Source organism: Plodia interpunctella, chromosome 1, assembly GCF_027563975.2.
Source record: "Plodia interpunctella isolate USDA-ARS_2022_Savannah chromosome 1, ilPloInte3.2, whole genome shotgun sequence".
In the NCBI taxonomy this organism is placed as follows: Eukaryota; Metazoa; Arthropoda; class Insecta; order Lepidoptera; family Pyralidae; genus Plodia; species Plodia interpunctella.
In genome coordinates, this window is record NC_071294.1 from 8,673,444 (window position 1) to 8,697,547 (window position 24,104).

Here is a 24,104-nt window from a genome sequence, read left to right on the forward strand (position 1 = left end):
TAATCGCAGGGGTCAACCCAACTATTTATTTTTCATATAAATAACACTATAACAGGCAAAAATAGACTTGTTAACAATGAAACGTTTTCATCCAAAATAGTGTATTTTTAAACGAAATCAAAAAAATATGAATTAAGCACTTATGACTTCACTTAGTCATACTATACGCAGTAGTTAAGAGTCTTTGAACAATGTTAGAGTACAATAAACCCTAGCGGGTTCATTAGCAAGGTGAGGAGATAACATCGGAGCCCTTTCAATTGCAAAGGTAGCGTGTCAGCGCAACACCGTCCTAGGTTAGCGTAAAAAGCAATGCAGACAGAGCGACACAGCGCGAAGAGTCGATATCAAATGTATGTACCACATTGTAAATGCTTGTAATATTTATGCAAATTATAAAATAATGATTTTATATAATGATTTTATTGTGTGTTTTTATTATCTTTATTTGTCTGTATTAACTTATGTGGCCGTGTTTGTCACAATCACCAACGCTCAACACTGACACCCGTCTATTATTAATTACATTGTTATTCATCGTTAAATTAGGGTGCCGCGTAACATTGACGAAGGGATATTAGCATGCACAACCCTCTTCATCCACCTATACGTTATCTTATTTGGACAGAAATAGCGTTCATCTAAAGTGTGAATGCCAAAGTTCATCCAAGCTAATGAGGCGTAAAAGCCTTAAACTTATCTAGACGTATTTCCAGCCGTTGACCATAGCAACACGGGCTTTTGATCTGCGCCATTGGGTTCTTAGAATTTTAGGATGAAAATATTATTTGTAATTAAATTTCATTACCAGTTCAGAAATTTTTGCTTGAATATATAATAAACATGTAAACCTCATTCTGACAAACTTTCACGTTTATATTGTTGGGCGTCATCAATAAATAGAAGGCTAATTGAGAGATCAGCTGAAGAACGATCAAGGATGAGCACCGGCCAGCAGTCGCAGCCACCACCGGTTGACAGTTGCTCGGCTGAAATTTTCATGGCCAGTGTATCGAGCGGAGAGCGGGTGCCACACCAGCCGCGCAGTCGCGCCGCGTCGTCCGCCCGAGCGCCTCGCATGTTCCTCCGCGCTCCATCATACCAACACAATCGCTGAAAGAAAACCTACTCTCGACACCATCTGATAACAACAACAACGCTCTTAGACAACTGTCCGTGAGTGTCGCGTGCCAGTGCAGTGCTCGTGCCGCGTGTAATCTCGCAGAAACCCCCCGGACATGTGAAAAACAAAGCCTTTGTGACAGCACCGGCCTGAGACATGTGGTGCGGCAAAAACGAACGTAAAATGAAATAATAAGGTGGGTTTCTATAAGACAATATCACTTTCAATAGTTTATATTTATTATTTCTCATAAGACATAAAGTATGTCACCATTTTAATAGGCTAACAAGCAATCTGTAAGAAATCAGAAGCTTCGTATTTAGTAATAAGATTTATAATATTGATTTTGTAATAAAGAAATTTTATTTAAAGTAAAATTTCAATTTTTTTTTTAATAAATGTAAATCTTGGTGTATTTATGAACCTATTTGTGAGTGTGGTGGGAGCGGCCGAAGTCAGTTTTGCGAAGCTCTACGACTGCCGCAATCTGATTATGGCACACCCAATAGCAATAAGACACTTTAGGTGTTGTGACCTTTCAATGAACTAAAATGGCCCAATTATTGTGAGTGGCACCTATTTTAAATTTGGGTAAAAATGGAGGTCGGCCCGACAATTTCTGAATTGGCATAAATCAAATCAATATCTCGTATTATTTGAAATTTGTATTACGCATCTAGTTTTAAAACTAGTCAAGAGTCGTTGTTGAACTCCTAGCAAAGTCGTACCAACTTCGTAGCCCTTTCGTAGCAAATGTATCTGTTGAGGTTTAGTTTATAGTCTATCTTTTATTGTCATCAATTAACCAGAATTGAATCATTAATTTTATTTATGACAATCAATTTATTGATTAATAAAATTAAAGTAAGTAAAAGTCTCACTAAAAACGCTCGCATGTAATTATTACATTACCCCTTTCATGGCCTTATTAAAAAGTTTTTGTTGGATTATTTACATACCTTTAACGCTGGTTTATATGTCAAGTAAATAAAAAGAATCACGTGACGTGGTTTGCGTGAGGGTGGCGTGCACGCAACTCGCGCCGCCGAATGCAGTATATAAACCGTCGGAATTCTCCCATCGATCCTGTTAATCACGCCGGGAATTAAACATAAATAGCCATTTAGACTTTCTGACTTCGAAACCGGGAAATTAAGTGCTTTATCATAAGACAGATTAAGTAATTTTGTGGTTCAACAGTGCTATGAGTAGTGTTATATGGTTGGTGGATTAAAGTTCTCTAGATTCAACGTACTTAGTAGGAATTTGACTTCAAGCAAATATCGTATCGTTATTATAAGTTATACTCTCTATTATACAACGTGTAAAAGGTGAAAAAATAAATATAAATAATATCTCAAAAAGGTTTTGCAAATAAGTGTAAATGTTTTCCGTAAAATGTGTTTAAAATGCTCTCGAATAATTTATCAATTGAAATAGAAGTGTCGAATTTTGTATATAACATAAGTAACATTCGTCATATTTTATAGATCGATTCGGTATAATCATAGAGTTACTTTAGATGATACCAATCCGAAACTTAGTAATTTCCTAAGCATAATGATTAGGACTATAATTTAAATCTTTCGTTTCAATATTAAATGTATATGAACAAGTATTAAACGCCCAAATTTTTTAAACGCGTTAAAATTAGTTATAAATAAGAATGATCAAAGTATGCATGATACATGTGTGTCCTCGGCAATAAACGTATCACCTCTACGCAGTTTCGTAGCACTACTTCTACGAACTCCGTATACAACATTTAGTTGCACTGCTACAAGTTTCGTAGCACTGCTATAAATGCTTAATTCGATTTAATTTTATTTGTCTCGTATCGGTCATTAGAAAGTCTGCGAAACTGAAGTGGGATTGGACGGGCCATATAAAACGTTTGGCGCTGGAAAGATGCGCCAGAAGAGTGACTACTTGGGTCCCGCCTGATGGGAAAAGATCGCAAGGCAATCCGAAGGTGCGATGGTCCGACGAACTATCGGCCTTCGATAAGGAGGAGGCGACGAATAGAAGTGGTTGGAAACAAAGAGGGGAGGCCTTTGCCCAGCAGTGGGACCTGAGAGCTACATAAAAAAAAATCAGGTCATTTCAGTTATGTGTATGATTTCCACAGAATACAATTGACTCTGTGATTTGGCGATTACACAAATGTATATTCCAGAGACCAAGTGGAACAATTAAATATACCCAACAATAATTTCTTCTGTAAGCTTCCGACAAAGCTCTGCGTTGTGGCTAAGTATCTTAATATAGAACCTTCAATTTGCTCGTGTCGGCTTTAGTTTGTTACTTAAATGGATTAAATCGCGCATTCCAATGGTTCACAATTTTAGTCTGCTGAAAATTATGACTAGTATGACTTTGCTGTGTTATTTGAGTTAAAAAAGTAACTTATAGTATTACTGAAGGTCTAGTCTATCTCTATGCCAAATTACATCAAAATCAGTGAGCTAACAAATTAGCTCCGACGTTAAGTGAAATTGTCAATTAATTTATGAAATGTTGATATTTCCAATGGCACACATTTGCAAAATTTACTTCATAGTTATTGAAAAACTATTAACTCTCATAAAATGTTACTTCAAAACAAATCAGTACTATAACAAAGTTGATAAAGAAAATCTTAAGTTATGCTCTCGTGTCATAAATCTCAGGGCACGGCTGTAAAACTTGTGCCAGTTCTTCTGAGATGGAGATAATTGGATTCAACTTCAGTGTTCGAACTGTCCTCTTATTTCGAGTTACAACTTTTATGACTTCTTGTCGAGTGAGGTCGAATTAAGAGAATTCTTTGGAAAAATTATCTGGAAAATCTTTATAATCTCTAAGTATAATGTTATGACAACTGTTTTGATGTATGTTCGGGTGGAATCTTCTAACTCCATTTTGAAGCAGACATCTTCAACCTATGTAGCAAATTTTGTACACACGTCTTCGACGACAAAGCAATATTATAACAAGCCTGGCCTGATGGTGCACCCAGGAATGGCTTGCGACAAGGGAACTCACCAACGATTTACGGACTTACATGTTTTTGTCATGCATTTAATGCAATAAGACAACAATGATCTATATAATCTGATAACAATAAAAGCTTGCGTCAAAGACGCGCAGGTTAAATTAACGTCAAAGTTCACTGATGCAACACACCCTAAAAGTTCCACGATAAATAATGAATGCGATTAAAGTTTTGTTACTTTCGTTCGTCAATATTATGACAAGTTTGTTAAGGTAACTGAAACGCATATGTGGTGTGGGTAACAAGGTGGAAGCCTCCCGGGTAATTTGTGAAGCTGTAAAGGAAGGGATTGGTTTATTTACCTTCATAAGTGGGTTCCCGGGCAGTAAAAATTTACTAGCCATTACTCCACGGTTCCTTTACGAGGTCCCGTACGCCATACGGGTCCTCACCGAAGAGGGTTTCTATGTTAAGGCATCCTAAATAGAAATAAACTATTCAAAAATAACTACCAGTGCACTAAAATTTTATTGAAGTCCGTCAAGTGAATTTGTACAGAGGATGAGATGTAAGGAGGATGATTCCTAAATACGAGTACATATTTTGTTTAAATCCACATTTCTACACTAATATTTTCCATCTTTATCCTAACATATTATAAAACAAGTTCTCTGCCGCGTCTGTCTGTTCGTGATAAACTCAAAAACGACTCCACGGATTTTCATGCGATTTTCACCAATCTATTGGTGAAAATCGCATGAAAATCCGTGGAGTGTGATGCTTGAGGAAGGTTTAGGTGTATAATTTTAGTCTGCTGAAACGGTCTGTTAGTAAAAAGGGGTAATCTTCGATATCACCAATAGGAAGCTACAATATTCCTGAGTGACATAGTGGGGTATTTTTTATTCCGATATTCCCAAGGAAGTGAAGTTCCAGGACGCAGCTAATAAAATATAAAAACAATATAAATTTTGGTTCAAGGTATTATTTTTCATTTACATCTAATATTAAAATAATGCATTTTATGCTCTTCCACCAATCATAAAATTGGACGAAAATCTCGACACAAAGCTTACTATACTCATACAAAATATAACCGCGGAGTATGGATTTAGTCACGTAAACGAAATTCAACAACCACATTCTTCACTATAACGTTCCATTGAATTCCTGCAGTTAAATTAACTGGCATTGAACTGAACCTCAGTCATAAATACAACTCACGTTTCGTATTGTATGCGGCTACATATTTTCATTGCTTATATCTATTATAGTCGCAAGGACTTCTGCTGAAGCCTGGACTAGAATGTATGTGTTAACTTATGGTATTTATCGTGCCTATATATAAGACAAGTATTTACTTTATCATGTCTATAGTGCGATCTGTTACAATGACGAGTATTAAAATTCACTATTCAATTAGGTACTGTCCATAATGATATATCAACTACGTAAAAAATACGTAAAAATGTGAAAAATATTTATAGATAGTCTTAGTCGACTTGAATTAAATCTGACACCAGTATAGCAATAACACACTTGATAAGAAACAAATAAAATTGAAACTTGTTATCGTAAATACGCCTTTAAAAAATTTGACGTTAGTTACTATAAATTTCACTAAAATAATAAAACAATACAATTGTAGTCCAGTATAATATACTATTTCAAGCCAACAACTAGGAAATATAAAGCCTCGAGTTTAAACGGAAACATTTAAAGGTCCTTTGGCACGCGAATAGTTTGCCGTGTTTTGCACCAGTCTTATATTTGCCCGCTTATTATATAGGTATGATAATAACATTCCATTTTGTTATGTTTTCATATCAAATTTACATTACACTTTACGAAATATTTAACTTGTTTCAAGCCAGTATTTTGAAAATTCTAAAGATTTTGTAATATGAGCGATTCTCGGGTTTCATTCATTTTCACGTTTCATTTTCGATGGTGACTTTTGAAGATTTTGCTGTGGTTTTATGGCCGGACGCCTACCTGATGTAAAAATGTATAAGTTCATTAATTTATATACATATTCTAACAATAATCGACCAAGTGCATATCGAGTCACGCACATTGTAGGGTTCCGTAGTTTTACTACAATTACCAATTAGGAAGATGCCCCTAATAATTACATCATTTTAGTACTAATAATTCTTGAGACCGCGGTCGGACGTACGGACACACAGAGGCACATGGCGAAACTATAATTTTGTCTGTAGTACTAAAGAACCCTTAAAACTATTATTATTATAAATACTAGTTGTAATTTTTTAATTTTGTTTTAGAAAAAAATATATACAACCAATTACCATTACAACAATATTTCATTCTAATATTCTTCTTGATTGCGCTTATTAGTTCAAAAAAGCTTCAAAATCATATACAGCAAGAACGATGCAGCACAGAGACACAAACAACTTAAATCACAATTAATAGTCTATCTACGGCAAGAACGTTAGGTAAAGATTACTCTTTCGATGGCTTACGGTCTTATTTGCTACATATTGTAGATATATGTTCAACATTTCAAATATAGAATGTTTTATATTCATCAGCGCGAGCCCCATGTATAAGTGAATTCAGCTCGCAGATCGTCGTCTTTGCTGGAATACCAATGAGTGGAGATCGTGGAGACAAAAAGAAGTGCAACGTCGTGTGCAGTAACGTAGCTGGAGACCATTTGCCCTAGTGCAAAATAATCTAGGGCGCCACCTCAAGTTTAAAAGACTTTTTTGAGTGTTATCAATGAAATGCCGAATCTTCAAAATTTTAACGTTTCTTTTGTTTATTTATATCTACTAGCGGGCTTCGTGGTATTAAAGGGAGAGAGAAGGTTTAAGATTAAAAATGAGTGTGTTTCGTTATTTCGAGGTGCCTCTTGAGACGAGAGGCCCGATGCACGGAACCTTTGATTGCTACGCCACTGAGGGTGTTCTGACATCTCAAGCCGTTCTATTTCCACCTTGAGGAATTTTTCATTACACGTTTTATGTTTAAACTCGACTATAATATTTTTTACGAGAACGAGATAAGTCTTTATGACTCAAGTTACGATTGTAGCGTCTTACTGGATTTTCCAAGGAAATAGAAAAATAAACAGAGTAACTATTTGTAAACACGTTGTTACTTGCAGGAAGTCTCGTCGCTGTAATATTTCTCTTATCTGAGTGCTTTCCCGGTTGATTTACAAAAATAACGCGACCTTGGAGCCCGGGGTCCGCTTAGTGTATATATGTACAAAATAGATATGGAATCCAAATGCCACTTTCTCGTGGCTGTATGACTGTTCTGAATCGAGTATGAAAGTTGTACAGATGAGTCACACTCAAAACGACTTAAGTTTTTCATTCAAATTGTGTATTTTTTTTCCTTCACAGGCTAATTAACCGTACTTAATGTATGCTAAGTACAGATTTGCGAAAGATCGATGATTTTTATCAATCGAATCTTATTACTCAATAGTTGCACCAGTTCAGTAAACAGAACTATCAACTGCTGCCACTAGAACCAAGCTTCTATACCTGGCACAAAATTGAACAGATTTAGCGCTAGACATAGGCTAATCAATTTTAATCAGGGGCGGTCGCTTGGGATCGTTTACGTGGGTGAAGTTGGGAAGTACTTTAATTATAATTTTTTTTTGATTTTAGTCTTTTATTCTGTGGCCTATTCCAATACATTATAATTTCTCTATAATTATTTTTTCCTTTTTTAAGAATGAATGTGTGCTTTTTATGCTACAATTTACAGACTAAAAAGACTAACACATGTGCTTACAAATATGTATTTTTCACTAGTACTTTTATGATTACGCAGTAAAGGTTAATTCATTAATTATTAACAGGTCGTTAATAGAATATACAAGGAACCGTTTACTAAAGCGCTGTAGACCATAAATCACGTAGCTTAACAGCATATTTAGGGCACCACTTTGTGTTTGCATTTTAAGGGAGCGTTCCTCCTAGACCTTCATAGCAATTTTTAACTTAAAAACAAAATGTATGTATATAGTATTTCTGTTCACAAACTACGGGTTAGCATTTTTAGAACAATTTTCAGTTTATTGTAAACTCGTTGCGTACATGGTCTTTGCTCCCATGTTCACTATCAGAATAAAACCTATTTCCCTCAATCGAGGAAAATATGATTTATTCCATTCAATCTACGGTTCTAAATTTTGAAGATTCAGTTGCCTTTTACGACTGGCCAACGTCAACCCTCTTTGGGAATGGGGTCGTTGCCAAAACTTAACTCAATGTTCAAACATTATATAATTGATTTAAATATAAAAATACATTATTTTTATATTTTAATTGATTTTAATATAAAAATAATGTATTACATATAACAAAGAAATTAGAATAACCGGAGAGAGGAGAGTAAGCGGATTAATTAGTACAGCTTAATTTTATAAACAAGAAGCAACTCCTATTTCTATTCTAGTCAATAAACAGTTATATCGTCGAAATACATGTTGGACAGGTCGACCTACTTCAGTCAGGGGGCAGTAACGAGTTTAGCTTGACAGTTTTTTCTATTTGCGGAACTTTTGCTTCCCCCGTTCTGTGGCACTTCCCGCCTACACCCGCCCCACTTTACATTCCATCGCTTTTTATTAATCACATGTACGTATATGATGTGAAAATGCAGCAGTGGAGTTTGTCGAGCTGCCACCGTGTCTTCTTCACTTTCGACAATTATTGATGAAAATTATCAAATTAAAAAGAAAAAGTATTCGACAAACAAACAGTCGTTTTTCGTAGCAAAAGTTTCAAACCCCAAACCAGGGTTTTATATTTCCCAACGTATCTCTGAAAAAAGAAGAAAATTATAAATTTCTAATAGAAAACTGTGAAAGTGAATAGGTATTCTGTTTTCACGGCAGTGTCTGGTGCCAACATTTTGCTCGCGCACATTCGATGAAAATCCACTGAAAGTATTCCATTAATTCGGAAAATTTTCTATTGTCCAAATAAATAAAAATAATATATTTTTTAATTTTCCTTATTTATTAAACTTTGCCCAACAGTGGGATACGTGGACAAGTTAATAAATAAGGAGGACCAAACCGGTAAACAGACGATTTAGATAAGTAGAAAATAGACAGATCGTTACGGAAACAGAAGTAGACGGATGAGGAAACAATTTATAGTTTTTGAAAATAACCAAATGTTCAAAATAGATCAAACGGAAAAATAGACTGATCGTTCCGGAGGGGGAAAAGTGGTTAAATTTAAAACTTCAATAATATTAAAATTAAATGTTGTTATCTTGTTATGAGGTCTAATGTACTATTATAATCATCATAATGATTATACGTACAACAATTATTGAAAAGATTACACTGTATGACGTGTTAAGTATGTGTAAGAAAACCAACGCTGCAAATCCCGAGTGTACCGTAAGGTTTCTGATCCACTTCAAGTTTGTCTACAAGGCCGCCTCTCACTATCATATAAACACATTTGATAAAATTAAGTGCACACTATAAAACTGATTGCATATAGGTAACACTATGGAAATTTAATACTATAGACCTATAAGAGCGAGACGAACTTTTCTTTTTTATATATAAAAAAATATATTTATATACAGTGTGGAGCCCGATCGGCTCGCTTGTGTTACTATAAAGAAAATGTTTCGTCGGATCTAATTAAAACAGCTGCAGGCATTCTTGTAAGTTTTGTAAGAGAAATTTAATAACAAGCTGCTTCACGTCACGGGTACTCTAGTGGAAAGTTCGACAATGTGTTTGGGCTGGAATGCTTAGCCAATTACTTCTGCTTCATCGTTTATCATGTGAATATGTTGCTGATTTACTTGGAGTTGAGTCAGTAGTTCTGTTCGCTCATTACGAATACGTAGTTATTGATTAAGTAAATTTTAGTTTAACTATTAAAGATTGTAGGTATTTTAATAATTATATAAGCTACTAAACGAGACTTAAAATGTTGAAATCGCTGTACAAAAGACCAATCAATATACTTAATTATAAATAATACTTAAGTATATTGTATACTTAATTATATATATACTTAATTTCAATTCAGTTTGCAAAAATTTTCAACAGCAATAGCAGCTGCCAAAGTGTAAAGTTTCTTTGGCAAGAATATGACTAACTTCTGGTCAAGTTGCCGCATGATTGTTGTACAGACTACTTGGGCCCCGTAGTTTCTGATCGAACGTGGGTAGTAAAGTGGGTATTCACTGTGTCTGTCACACCACCTATAAAGCTGGTGTGACAGACAGAACGCATACTAGTAGTATTATTAATAGTAGTACTTACAGTAGTAGTATAAATAAACACACAAAATCCCGTTTCGAAAATACGAAGGCAGTTGAGCTCCTACTGAGCATTAATCTTGTTAACGAACGGTCTCGATTGCGCGGAGCTAGTTTGCGTCACAATGGATGTGTCGAGATGGGATCCTCCCTGATGTTTGTTTTGCTCACTGTCGCAAGGAAAAAATTAACTTGTAATCGTATTATGATGTTCAGTAGGTATTATTAGCAGCTTTCCTTCATACCAACAGAAAGATGCCATTTACTCGATGATTACGAGTTACGATAATTGAACTTTTACATTTAGGAATAGAACTATTTTTGTTATTTTGTATGGTTTTATTTTAGATTAATTTTCATAATTTATTTCTTACATTATTCTTGAATTCATTTCAAATGAACCACCTAAATGAAGTGGGAAATGGGTGGGAAAAAACGATATATTGATATTAGCATGGAATATGGACACGAATAGTATGAGGAATAAATTGTGTAATATTTGTAAAATAAAAAGTGCAGAGAATTAAGTTGTTAAACAAGAAATTCATGAACTCTCTGAACAAAGTTTTGTTTATCGTTGAGTAGCAAATGAAAGCCTCGTCTGTTTGCGGGGGAGCTCGCAGATGGGTCCCGAATGGGGAAACGGAATGATTGACTAAATAACAAAATAGAAACGGACGGACCATTGGCTCGTAGTACAGGAGCTTGCCCGTGTCCCATTGACCTAAATTCCCCGCCCTTGAACCCCACACCCCCCCCCGCTCCCGTGACGTCAAAACACCCTGCGTAACCATTGTCTTTGTATATTGTTTCGATAGCAGGTTCCTAGTCAACAAGCAGTTAAATCCTATTAATCACAATTGCAGTGAATTACTATATCGAATCATCAGAATATTTGAGTAGAATTTATCGTATACACATCGATTTACTGCGTAATATCCTGCAGTCATATTTATTTAGCTACCTAGTTAAGTTATTTATATATAATCAAATTTAGGTAATTCCTTCGATTGAGTATTATTGGAAAGCTTTTTTATTCCTTTTGAACAAATTTGAAATGGAACTTTGATAGTAGATTGGGTACAAGAATAGGTCAGGTATATTTACCTGACCTATTCTTGTACCCAATCTACTAGCGAACTTATAACTTATAACAACAACCAACTTATAACAATTTCGATTTAAAAGCAAAAGAGCGATAAGATTTGGAATATAATTGGCGACTGCATGTACAGGTCAGCTCTTCAGTCCGTTCAGCGGCTGTGGGCGAATTTCCCATTTTCCGTTCCGTTGTATGCTGCGACCGATTTTCCTGATTTCCATCTATTTGTATGCTACGCCCTCATATTCCGGCCCACTGTATTGCTTTTCATCGATGCAAGATATCCGATTACATAAAAATTATTGTGAAGAATAGTTTAACAGTAAATTTAAAGAGAGTTTTTCTGATCGCACATAGATTTCTACTTGTATAGATACCGTTTAATATTTTGGCACTAAATGTGGCTCGTGGTTTTAACACAAAAATTTTCATTAAAATTCAAGACAGGCAACAATATTTATATAAGTAACTCATCAGCTTTGTAAAGGTAATAAGTCTATAAGGACATAATACTTTTTTTACAACTTTTTTATATAGGTAAAGGTTATTACAGTGATTTACTTGTAAAAAGAACACACCAGGAAAACAAATCCAATTTAGCGGAGAGTATCGGAAATTAAATTAGGTACTTCCAGAACGGGAGTGCGGCGAGGTTCCGTACCTGCGATAAATTAGCTAGCGCTCACGGCACGGGATTCACTGAAGTACTTCGTGAAATATGTGCTGATCCTGAGCCAAAATTACACATATGATTTTGTTGTGACTTTTGACGTCTGTTTTTGGTTCCTGTGTCGAGTAACAGGCAATTAAGCTTGTTTAAATGTGCTCATTTCGAAGTTTGTCTCTTGAATAGTGTTAATTGGAGAAAATATTTTGTTAGATTAATTTTCTATTATTTTTTATTTTTCCTAATATAGGTATAAGATTAAATGCAAGTGTCAGTAGATGTGAAGTGGTCTCTATCTCCTATCGATACCATGTATAATTAACACAATCATTGTTCACAAAACGAATGACGTATGCAATGGAAATAGTGTCCAGTCCTCCTATGTCGTTTGATAAGAGCCGGACAGCCTCACAGTCGCCACGAAGCTGAGTCAGCCTGGCGCCGCGCCAGCGCCCCTCGCAACTCGTCGAGATGAATTATCGACGCAATCGGAACTCGACGGACAATTTCATTCAATACACAGAACGCGACTTCTTATTAACTTTTGTTTATCTAGTCTAGTTATGTGTTGGTCGCGCGATTATTTTGCTCGAACCGAGTAAATATTTTCGGGCAAAGTTTTCCTTTTCTTACTTTGTCTGTACAAATAGTTTTTGAAATAACACACTTCTACATAAGTTGTATTAACCTCAAAAAGTAATGGTATAAAAGTTGACTTCCATTTATATTTTTAATTCGTATATCACATACATATCAGGGTAAACTCGTTGTTTTATACAAACCGATTTCATAGCTACGATTTAGCGCGTATGTTACAAGATTCTACGAATAAAATCGTAGCGGGATCTACGAAACTATATCGTAGGAGGCGGTTAAATATGCCAAATAATTGTGAGGAAGGATAAAAGCGATCAAGATGATGATTATATGAACAATTATTATTTACAAGTATTATCCATCGTATTCCTATGACATGTCCTATCTGTTCTATGTAATTTATGGACGAAGCATCTCCCGGATCATTAGCAGGCCTGGGCGCAATGAAGCAATGAATATTAATGGCGCGTCGATATCGAAAGTGCTCTACAAAGTAACTTATTGCTAAGAAATAAATTCACGTTGCGTAATTGCCTACTTTTTATTGCATCCATATTTCTACAGAATTTTAATTACTTTCATTTTATTTTATTCAGTTTTATTGATAAATAGAGAGATGTATTTTTATGTACTTTGCATTAACTTCAAAATTTTTAAAATAAACAATGCACATAGTAAAGACAAATATTTTTGAAACGGTAATAAAAACCGAATACTATATGTGGATTCGGACCACGTATCATCATCGATATAATGAATGAGAATGAATCTTCCATTACCGCTATTTAAAACGATCAATTATAAAAATCCGCAATTATTTTTAAAAATATTATTTACACATTTGTTACAACTATAATACAATTCCTAAGTATATATCGACCGGGCGTAGGCGGGCCGCGTGACCCCGGACATTGTCATGGCGGCCGGAAACGTGTCTTGTATTGCCGGGACAAATCTACAGCTATATCTTACCCTCCGATTGTTTACTAGCGTGGAATATTACCTACACACATTTTAAGGATATTTCTCTGAATGATCCATAGATCAATTAGTTAATTATTTAAAAAAAAATTGAATTTATAATAGTTATGTTATCAAATTTGTTTCAAACCAGGCCTAAAACCATTTGAAACATTCGTGAAAGTAGGTTGGCAATCTTCGCAAGTTAATAAGGTTGCAAGTTAGTAGCAGTACTTCTGTTAACTTGCTAAGAAGTCAGTGGAGGCAAACAAACCGCACCGAGCAACTCATTAGAGCAGCCAGCGGAAGCAGCGGGCCTCTTGGCCGATGACTGCCGCTACAAAATATCCTTAGTGTAGATGGGAAACTTTGCAACACCTCTTTAAAATATATGTGGTTTAATTATTAATTAATTATTTTCTGTTGCACACTTTTATTATTTTGTCCTGCGTGTGCTAACAAAAGCGCGCTGAAATATTAATTGACTATTATTTGGAAAATACACTTATAAATATGTTCTTGATGGTAAACTGGTGCAGACGGCATTATGGGGTTTTGGAACTACGATAAACAAATTTCTCATCTTTATTGTATTAAGTATAAGCCCTGAATATATCGCCCTCATTGGAATACATTAGCCTGTTTACGTTCGTTCCTACATGTTTACTGGGTGGTGGTCTGCGAAGTCGACGGCCTCATAAATCACCGCACCTTGTAGTCGTTTTGAAGGTTATCGTTCTTCTTTTACGAATGTTTTGTTTGGTTTGTAACGTTTTCATTTTTTGGAATATTCAGTTTATTGTGAGTCCCGTTCATTTCTTAGATATATTATATTAGGTCGAACCACAGAGTGATTGTGAGAAGCATATCTTGAACCAGTCCAGCAACAAAGCGAAGTAAATCGGTGTAATACTCTCTCAGAAGTAATTAGGGGCCTTTTTTTATCTGAGCGCCTTAAATATGTCCTTATCATAGTCATAATCATTAGGTGTGAATATGACTATGATAAGAATCTAGAAGTAAACACATATCTGCATTATTGTACAAACCTTCGGAACCCTAATATTGTTGTGTTGTTTGTTGTGCATGGTCTGACATGCACTTGACCAGTTATTACTTTACCTTTTTTCTGAGTGCGTTAAATACTTGTCATCAGGGCTCAGGGTGACCCCCGGCATGAGGTCGGGGGAGGCGGGCGAGGGCTCGGAGCTGGCGGAGTTCGGCGCGCGCTGGCCGCCGCCGTACACGCAGGGCTACGGCTGGGCGCGCTCGGCCACTCCGCAGCACCCGCCGGCGCACCACCTGGCGAGGCACTCACGCTCGCAACAGGTACTTACAATCATCTGCTCAGTTACTTAGCTGCAAAGCTTTTATGGCTTCATAAAGCTACTTACGAGCGTATGAGTGCCAAAACAGCGGTTAAGAGTAGAAGTTCGGCATGGTCGAAATCGTTCGGACAGAGCTACAACGATTATTAGCTCTTGTGCTTTAGCACCGCAGTTTACCGCGGGGAAAAGCTAGTTTATTAGCCGCTTAATTTGTATTACGTGTTGCCTGATATGTAATCGTATTACCTGATCAATTGGATAAATATTATTATGTTTAAAAATCCATATACAGATTTTGAGAGGTTATGTTCGAAAACCCAGTGGTTGCAGGACAACCGGCACACGAGCTATGAAGCGGAGGATGCGCGAGCTCGGGCGCGGGGAGGGGTGTACTATTCCCCTCCAGGCACCTCCTACACCATCGTGGAAAGGCCGGCCTCCTCGCACGGCCACCACGCTTCCTACTCGCAACATCACTACTCGGGCAAGCTAACCAGGACGCCTTACCTGGGGTCCACCACTATCGCTAATAGTACTGGTGAGTTAAGAAGTATCAATTGTTCCTTCATACGAGCTAGAAAACAGAGAGTAACAGGAAGAGGAAGAAACCTTAATGATAGCCGCAGCTCAGTTAGAGCTGCGGGTCGAATAGCGCAACAGATCCCCGTAATACATGTGGTTGGTACCTCTTATACTTCTGCATCAAGTAGACGTGCCGTTCAATTGATGTTTTCTGCCAGCAGGAGCAACAAGTTTGCGGAACAGCACAAACCACCTGAGCGCACCAAATGGCAAGAAGCGGCCCATTTCTCCGGAGCAGGTGCTGCGGCTGTTCGGGCAGGGTGGTGCCGCAGCGCTGGGCAAAGCGCTGCCGCCCTCGCACCCCCCTGCGCCGCTGCCCGCCCCGCTGCCCGCTCGGAGACACTCCCCCGCAAGTAGTCCAAGCAGTACTACGCATCATGTGAGATATGTTTTTAACATTTTCTGTACACTGGATTATCTCCCCATTGTGCCTATACCAATATCACTGATGAAGCAGTTCTCGTAGGTACAATGTAGATTTTATTCTTATCACTCACACTATTCAGATTTCTTTGAATGGAGTAACAATTTCCCCGACGGACTCGTGAATCTAACCTTAAGTTTTCCCCTCTTAAAAACCTGTAGTTGTAATACGAAATAATAAATATGAAACTCATATTTGAGTAATGAGTGATTTACTAAGACAATATAGTTTTTCAAAGTTTCAGGTATGTTTTATTCACGTTTCTAGGAAAGCAGTTTTACCTTGTCCGGTTTACCTTGGATAATAAAAGGGTTCATACGTGACCGAAACGTGATTTTGGTAATATGTATTTAGTTTTCGTATTTAGAGCATGTTCTATACTAAAATATGTTTTATACGTAAATTGTTTCTATTCCCGTTTTCCTGATGGGCCAACTGATTTTTCATATTGAATATGTTGGATCTGTTATATGTCTATATCTATGTTTCATTTGACAATAAATAGCCGAGTGTTAAAAAGCTATTATTTTGAAGTAAATACGAATATCTAGCTATTTAATTTCTGCAGAAATGTGAGCTGCATCAGCACTCGCTACGAAACTCAAGAGATAAGTTTCCGATATCGCAGTAACTGCTTACTAACCTTAAACTTTCAACCCTTTCTGCAACAGCGTGCGGTGCGAAGAAAATTTGAGTACTTTATGATTGGATCATTCATGATTTTGATTATTTTATTTAATAATAATTTAGTTTGGTATTTTCGACTTATATAAATGATGTACTAAAGTATTAACAACATAGCGACGCTGAGACAATGAGAGAGAGAGTAAATTTAAATGATTTCGCAACATGATTTTAACGAGTATGTAAAAGATGAGTTTATAAAATTCACGTTTAAAAAATCTAAAACCTTGAACACATTCTAAAACATGAGGAGCTTCTACATTCAACAAGGACTTCCAGAACAGTCCACAAAAGCACGGTCAGGTAGACAGCAGCTAATTAATCAATACTATCGATTTCCCATGCGAAGGATGACACCATATGTGTGAAATAGTTCCAAAAATAACCCACGTGGCCACTGCAGGGTACTCGTGTAAATAATTCCGGGGCCACCGTAGTCGATACCGCTACTTTATTCATGACCACCGCGGTCGCCGTTTAGCAGTCGTGGGCAATGTGGCATGGACATGTCCTATCCTAACTCATTTTTGGTTTTTAATTTTAATAGCTGGATTTAACAGTTTTTTACTGTTTCTGTTAAATTTAAGGATAACAGAAATTTTATTAGCACATTTTTTAAACCTTTTTGGGACTTACGTTATGTGAAAAAACATCCTAAACATAATTTACCAGTATACATTTATAAATAACTTTCAAAAATCACAACACCACTATAATAGCTATTTATTTATCACCATAACGATGACTTTTATGTTTTTTCCATTAAACAAAAACCCCTAGGTGTTTTAATTACAATTACATTTAGCTTAATGAACGCAAGGCGTGTCCATACCAAGCCTACCAGCGGCCGCCGCGGTCGCCGCGACCTCAACGTCATGCCAGTTCTGTTCGAAATCGACCACATACCACGCGTCATATGGCTGTTATTAAAATTAATAATTCTATTGAATTTTTTACTATTTAAAGATTAAGAATTTGTTCGTCAATTTTGTATCCTAATACAGAGCTTTTTAGAAAAATCTTAATTTGATTTAGTTATAATATCCTATATAAGGATATTTTACGGGGGAATTATTAATTTGAACGAAAATAGTCTCGGTCTTAACCGAGAAGAGTACCTTAAAATATAATAAAATAACACGTGAGTTATTCCGGCGTGTAGTATCGATTTCCCAAATGTCCATTGTCCAAGTGGAAAATGGTGAATAGTTTCGGCCTGCTAGCCTAGGGCGATACAGTGCGTGATGTGCGTATGTGCTGCTCACAGATTTACTGACTTGGTGCTAGTTTCGTTTTCAAATTGGATCCCGCCGAGAATCATGAGGTGGGTGCTTCATTTAATTTATTTTACTCTAGTAAATACAAGCGACTGCGGTCGTTTTTCGCGGCTAAAATCTATAGTTGTGAAAATTTATACTAGCTCTGTTTCATGTTATAAAAATCGGTACATCGAATTGACGTTACACTAAATGTAAGATCATGATGAGAAATAAACTGTCAGCGGCTGCAAACAAGCGTGAACAGACCTAATATTTCTTTTATCTATGCCTAAACCACTACTTCAAGATCGAAGTGGAGAGACCTGAAGTAATCGTTTGGGTTTGTCATTTTCATTGCAACTTTATTTAAAGACTTGACATTGCTCTAGTTATTTAGATACAGTCTTAGAATGTATGCAAAGATATGAAAAAAACTTTACTGGTATACTAAAGAAATAATGCATTGACGGTCAAGTTAAATATTCAATTTATTTTATGAAACCCTATCGTCGTCTCGTCGCCTCGTCGCCCATGTTACACAAAGTGGTGGTAGTTAATCATTTAGCGAGGGAAATTCACAAGTTTGCGTAATCTGTCAGGTTATCCAACGGGGACCCACTTGTGAGTGATTATTTCTGGAGCACACTTGTTGATCATAAACTCCTCGTAGTGTTGTGGTTACATGCCTTAATAAAGTTTGAGTTGGTTGCACCTTTGACGTTAACTTTGACGTGCGCGTAAAGAAAAACGCAAAGTGCGACTTTTTGTCTAAACGTCAACGGCGCGCCGGTTAAAATACGTAACTCTGAATAATTATACAGATTCTTGAGATATTTGAATTTGCAATTTTTTACCGACGACGTAGTATTGAAGAAAAAACTATTTGATGTTACAGAGGTATCAAAAAAATATTCCCGAAATATAACAATGATAAATTAATTTTTCTCATTGAAAAGTTTTAAATAAAGAAATATGAAAAGGAAAACAGACGAACGACTTCGCTACGCCAGTGAGCGACAAAATAAGAACTCGTTGATCACATCTGCTTCCGACATACTATCCCGACCTTTGAGCAATTTGACCGTAATTTACGTTGTATATATGTCTAGAGACATACACCACTCGTGCGGTGGCACAAAAAAGGAACGGTAATATTCGTAAAATGTGCAGTGCTCCGCTCGAGTCTTATCGTTTCATTAGGTTTGAATAAGCATATATTTATTCACAACATTAGCCATCTTGATCTTTATATGATTAATATAGTATCTCTCAGTATCGATTTAGACCTGTTTGCATTTGTCGCTTTAATTTTAGGAAAAGAAATTCAAGTTATATTTTCAAGAATAGCGAAAACGTCTCAAGCACCATTTAGACAAGCACTGTTGTTTACTTTATATAAGTGTTACAACTGTTGTTCTCTTTTATTTGTGGCGATGGATCAGTCGGTAGCAAATATCAAAGCTTTGGAGCGTTCACGAAGAGCGCCTTTGAGATGCTAAACGCTCGACCGAGAAACATTGTGCAATAGCGGCTCCAGCTTTATTGCCTTGAGTGACTCGTTGAGAGCTATATCCAGGAAAACAATTCTTTAACGGAGTACTCAGCATTCAAATAAGCTGTTTCTCAAATAACACTAATGCACTTTAGAATATATTGTTTATTTCAATGGTTCTGGCTTTTTTAAAATATAATATGTCTAATAGTAGCCTATATCACTACCAACTGTCTGTGGTGTCTCCACACCAAAATTCACCTGAATCCTATGCTCTGATTTGACGTAACGCGTTCCTATTTAGAAGTAGGAAATAAAATGGTCTCATTTTTTTATTTCATTGTAATCGCTGTGCTACGGGCATCGTAGCACTGCTACGATGTTCAGGTGCTGGGAAATATTCGTATCTCTCTCTGTAGTAAGCAATGAAATTGCACAGCGAAAAATAGATGGAATTGTTAAGCGTATCAATTGACAGTTCTGAAAACAGAAAGTAGAGGATTTTATTTAATAGTAGGAGATGAAATTATATATAAATAACGTAGAATTTCGGTAGTCATGAAATATTATTTTTTCACATAGGAGCTCATTTATTTTTCGTAATAATCCCGCACCGCCGACGGTCATTATTGTATCACATACGAGTAGTACAGTAGGAATTGTGCTGGGCTTGGAGAATTTGGAAACTTATTATTAAGGTCATATGTTTTTGCCAGGCGATATACCGCGGTGGGGAGCGGGAGCGGCCATACTCGTCGGGAGGCGTCCCGCCGCCGCCGACGGAGCCCGCGACCCGCACGGTCACCATGAGCCGCGACCCCGCCGACTCGCACGGCTTCGGCATCTGCGTCAAGGGCGGCAAGGAGGCAGGTGAGCTTGGCGGTACGCTACACGAATCATTATATTATGCCTACGTTCATATTATGTCATGCTTCTGCACCTTATAAGACCCGGCTTCTTTATGCATTTTTTATCGACTTGGACAAATTACACACAATGAGGTAGGTTTAAAGTATTTAATTCATTATTTAACTTTGAGAACCATACACGATCTGCAGCCAAAAAGTACACAATAAATGAATGATTACTAATTAATGCGTATAGCCTCGTATGTATGTCAAAAGTATTAATATTTGATTCTACGGTATTAGTAACAAATGGTATGGAATTATGCAATTTTAAAGTAAATTGTTCATGCTTATATGCCCATTAGAGAACACATCAACCTGTAATTTCTTGAGCAGTTTAGTCAACATAAATTGACATGAATCAAAATGTGCTTTGTGAATATTATAACGTAAAGTATAAATTATTACTATTTCTTCTTTTGTTTCTCTGTATACGTTTATGCGATAATGAAATGTTATAAAAACACCTTCACCTTCACATATGTTACCTTCGTATCTTGATATCAAATAGAAGGTTGGAATATATTGCCACTAACGTCATATAAAATGAGAAAAAATAGAAAAGTGTATAAACACTATCATAGTGTTGAACAAGACCTGACAAAGTTGCGTGGGCGGTTGAGTGGGAGGAATATTATTATGTGTAAACCATTTGGTAGCTGAGACATGCGGTGAGTTTATTGTGAATATACCTAATTACGTGTTTAACGGACATGCCGTACTTTCATTCTCCATATAAAAATACGTAAATAATAATTCTCTTATTTATTTTAAAGAAACGTGCATTTGAAAAAATATATATTGCAAATGTCTGTGTTAATCCCGTATTTATATGCGACATGATTTATATGTTACCAGAAAACTTTTAACTAAAGCGTCTAGCTTGAAAATACAGAATTCTAATGTTTAAACAACGTAGCAATTCAGAACACATTTATATTCATTTTCAAGAAACATTGGCGCGTTGTTCAGCGTTAGCAAGGAAAGCAAAATTCCTTGTTATCTAGGCGAATGCTCGAGAGATTAATTTTAAATCGGACGCAAATAGTAGTACAAGAAGTAAACTACCGAATCACACGGCAGTACCTAGTACTTTCCGGAAGAAATGTGCAAATTATTTCAGGAATTCTACAAGTAATCTAAATTTTATTCCACGTGAACGAGTTTGTAAGTTATACACTACAATAGCGCTGCTAGCCATCTAAATAAGGATTATTTTGTTAGATTGTAGTAGCAACACTAGTAGTAATAAGTTACTTTTAAACTTACCTAGTACCTAGAGGACATTGTTAGTACCAGTGCACTTGGTTTCAATTTTTCTTCCATTATTGACTTTGAAAATTATTCGACCAAAATCAGTTTGTCCGCTACGTTTATTTCTTTATAATTTAAAATTTAAAGGAAATTTAATATCCGGCCACGAGAGATAACGCCTACCTCATTGCTCGAAATGTAAACTGGGCCGTTGTGTAGCAATATTTAATAAGCCGTAGTTGCCGAAATAAAATGAAATGGGGCTGTGTTGAAGTAGTGTTTCTTTATTTATACATTTTTTATATCAAGAACAGTTTCACTTGCAACAAAACGAATTAATATGGAATAAACTCTTAGTTAATTATTTTTGTTAGTAAAACGAATGGTCATGTTGTAATTTTTTCCCGACCTTAATACTGGTGTGAAGTTAGATAAATCGTGTGGTTATTTCACCTTTATGAATTCTGTATTGTCAGCACGTTATAACAATTAAATAAAACTATTTTATAAATTGCCATATAGGATATACAATTAGTGTGTATTGTAGGCGTGGGCGTGTACATATCACGGGTGGAAGAGGGTTCGGTGGCGGAGCGCGCGGGCTTGCGGCCCGGGGACTCCATCCTGCAGGTCAACGGAACGCCCTTCTCTGGCATCTCGCACGAGGACGCCTTGAAGGTAATATATAAATATGTAAATTGTGATATAATGATTGTGATGTATATATGTATATATACATGATATCGTCTGCTCATCTCTCTGCTGGGCGACCTCTTCTTCTGGTAGTCTCTAGGTCTCCATTCTAGTCCATTGCCCGTATACTAAACTATGGTCGCGTCTAGTCCATCGTTCACGGTGTTCATTCGCAGTCATAACTGCACGAAGAAAGCTAGAGAGAGTCGTGGAGGAAGATGAAGTTGGTCTATGTCCGAAAACGGATGAAGAAAGGGCTACAATTATCAGATGATGATGATAATAATATGGGAAGATAGATCGTGAAATGAAAAAAATGAAGTATTTACGTGTGGTGTTTTCTCAATTAAGCAATTAGCAAAATAATGAAGATTTTAATTTGAAGCGGAGAGAATATTAAAATTTCAGCAGCCAATATTTTTTTATATTATGAAGCCCAACACCAAGCTTACCTGTTGCGCCTGGCACAGGGTCCAGTGTGTGGGCCAAATGACTATGACGCTGTGCGCCAAATAACTCCACACCGTTTGTCACTAGCGATTGCCTTCTACATCGGCAATTTTCAATCTCTTGGCGTCGAAATTCTTTTTGAAACTTTGAATTTAAATATGAACCTTAGCAAGCACCCTAGTATTGAATAATCATCTTAGCGAAACGGACGTGTGTCCCTTGATCAGTAGAGTAGAACGTATCCCCTAAGAAGCGAAATCTCCCAATGGAGTAAGTAGGTCTAATTTATCCTGTACAGTCCTTCAAATAACGTGAATTTATTCTGGATAAAACGACAAAATGACGTGTACAAAGGACGTCTGGAGGTTAGGTTTGTTTGTCCCAATTTCTTGAGCGAAATAAAAATAGAATTAAATTATAGAGTTTTTTGAAAGATTATCGGCATAAAAAATATAAACCCTATAAACTTTAAGTTATAACTAAAAGACAAATATTTCCGTATATAAAGTTCTATGTGTTGTACCTACCTTATCATATTAAAAATTTGATCTTTAATTTATTTTTGTTTATTATTTGTCTTAATTTTTTTATATATAGTTAGGCTCTTCTTACATGAAAGCCCACTCATAACATATATGAGTCTGAGCCGTACAAAGATAGCTTCGTATACCCAATGTTATTATAATAAAATGTTATTTCTACATATTGTACCGCAGATATTTAAAATGTATTCTATTTTAAATAAGATCGAGTTATCTATTGTTCTTAATCTTATTGATAGAGTTAAAATAAGTTCCGATCTTGACTGACTTTACATAGATACCGCGTAAGTAGTTAGATAAAGAAGTTCTTTAGAAAATTATTTCTGCTCTCTACATCGTGATGTCGACATTCACGTGTAAAGTGGCCATTATTTCGATGACATTCACCTATAAATTGTCAGTTGTATTGTTGGATTGAACCTGACAGAACTGGAATTATGAAATGACATGTTCTATTTCCGTTCGCAACCCTCGATCGTCTGTCGATCGAACGCCACTGTGCGCATACAATGGCTCAAAGGGACCAACATTTGAAATATTTATTCTATGGTTTTTATTTTTTGTGAGTCCATTGGTAGATACTAAACGAGACACAAAAAGAAGTTTCAAGAAAAGATTTAATAAAACCGACAAACGTTTGCCAGCATCGGGTCAGCGTAAAACTAAACCTTATAATTTGAAAAATTCGGATGTGATTTTACAACCGACCGTCTGTCTGCCTGACGTCAATTATGTAATTATGAGGGATAAGATGCTGCATGAAGTCTACAAAATCTAACT

At 36.3% G+C, this 24,104-nt stretch overlaps 1 protein-coding gene and 1 long non-coding RNA gene across 10 annotated transcripts in view; both read left to right on the forward strand.

Moving 5' to 3' along the window:
• Positions 1 to 534: 534 nt before the first annotated feature.
• Positions 535 to 24,104, forward strand: part of dysc (dyschronic) — a 66,065-nt gene continuing 42,495 nt past the window's right edge. For 5 of the 9 annotated variants that reach the window (XM_053745219.1, XM_053745250.1, XM_053745259.1 and 2 more), the window contains exons 1-6: positions 569 to 1,319; positions 14,865 to 15,037; positions 15,358 to 15,574; positions 15,777 to 15,997; positions 20,194 to 20,359; positions 22,187 to 22,317. In XM_053745219.1, coding sequence (XP_053601194.1) covers positions 14,885 to 15,037; positions 15,358 to 15,574; positions 15,777 to 15,997; positions 20,194 to 20,359; positions 22,187 to 22,317 — 888 coding nt within the window. In that variant the 5' untranslated portion in view covers positions 569 to 1,319; positions 14,865 to 14,884. Of the gene's footprint in view, positions 1,320 to 14,864; positions 15,038 to 15,357; positions 15,575 to 15,776; positions 15,998 to 20,193; positions 20,360 to 22,186; positions 22,318 to 24,104 lie in introns of all 9 variants that reach the window. The other 4 variants (XM_064435918.1, XM_053745243.1, XM_053745226.1 and 1 more) reach the window with 4 other exon arrangements.
• LOC135309772 (uncharacterized) lies at positions 5,781 to 7,641 on the forward strand. Its single transcript, XR_010369977.1, has 3 exons — positions 5,781 to 5,886; positions 6,386 to 6,559; positions 6,656 to 7,641. It is a non-coding gene; the product is annotated as an uncharacterized LOC135309772 (long non-coding RNA).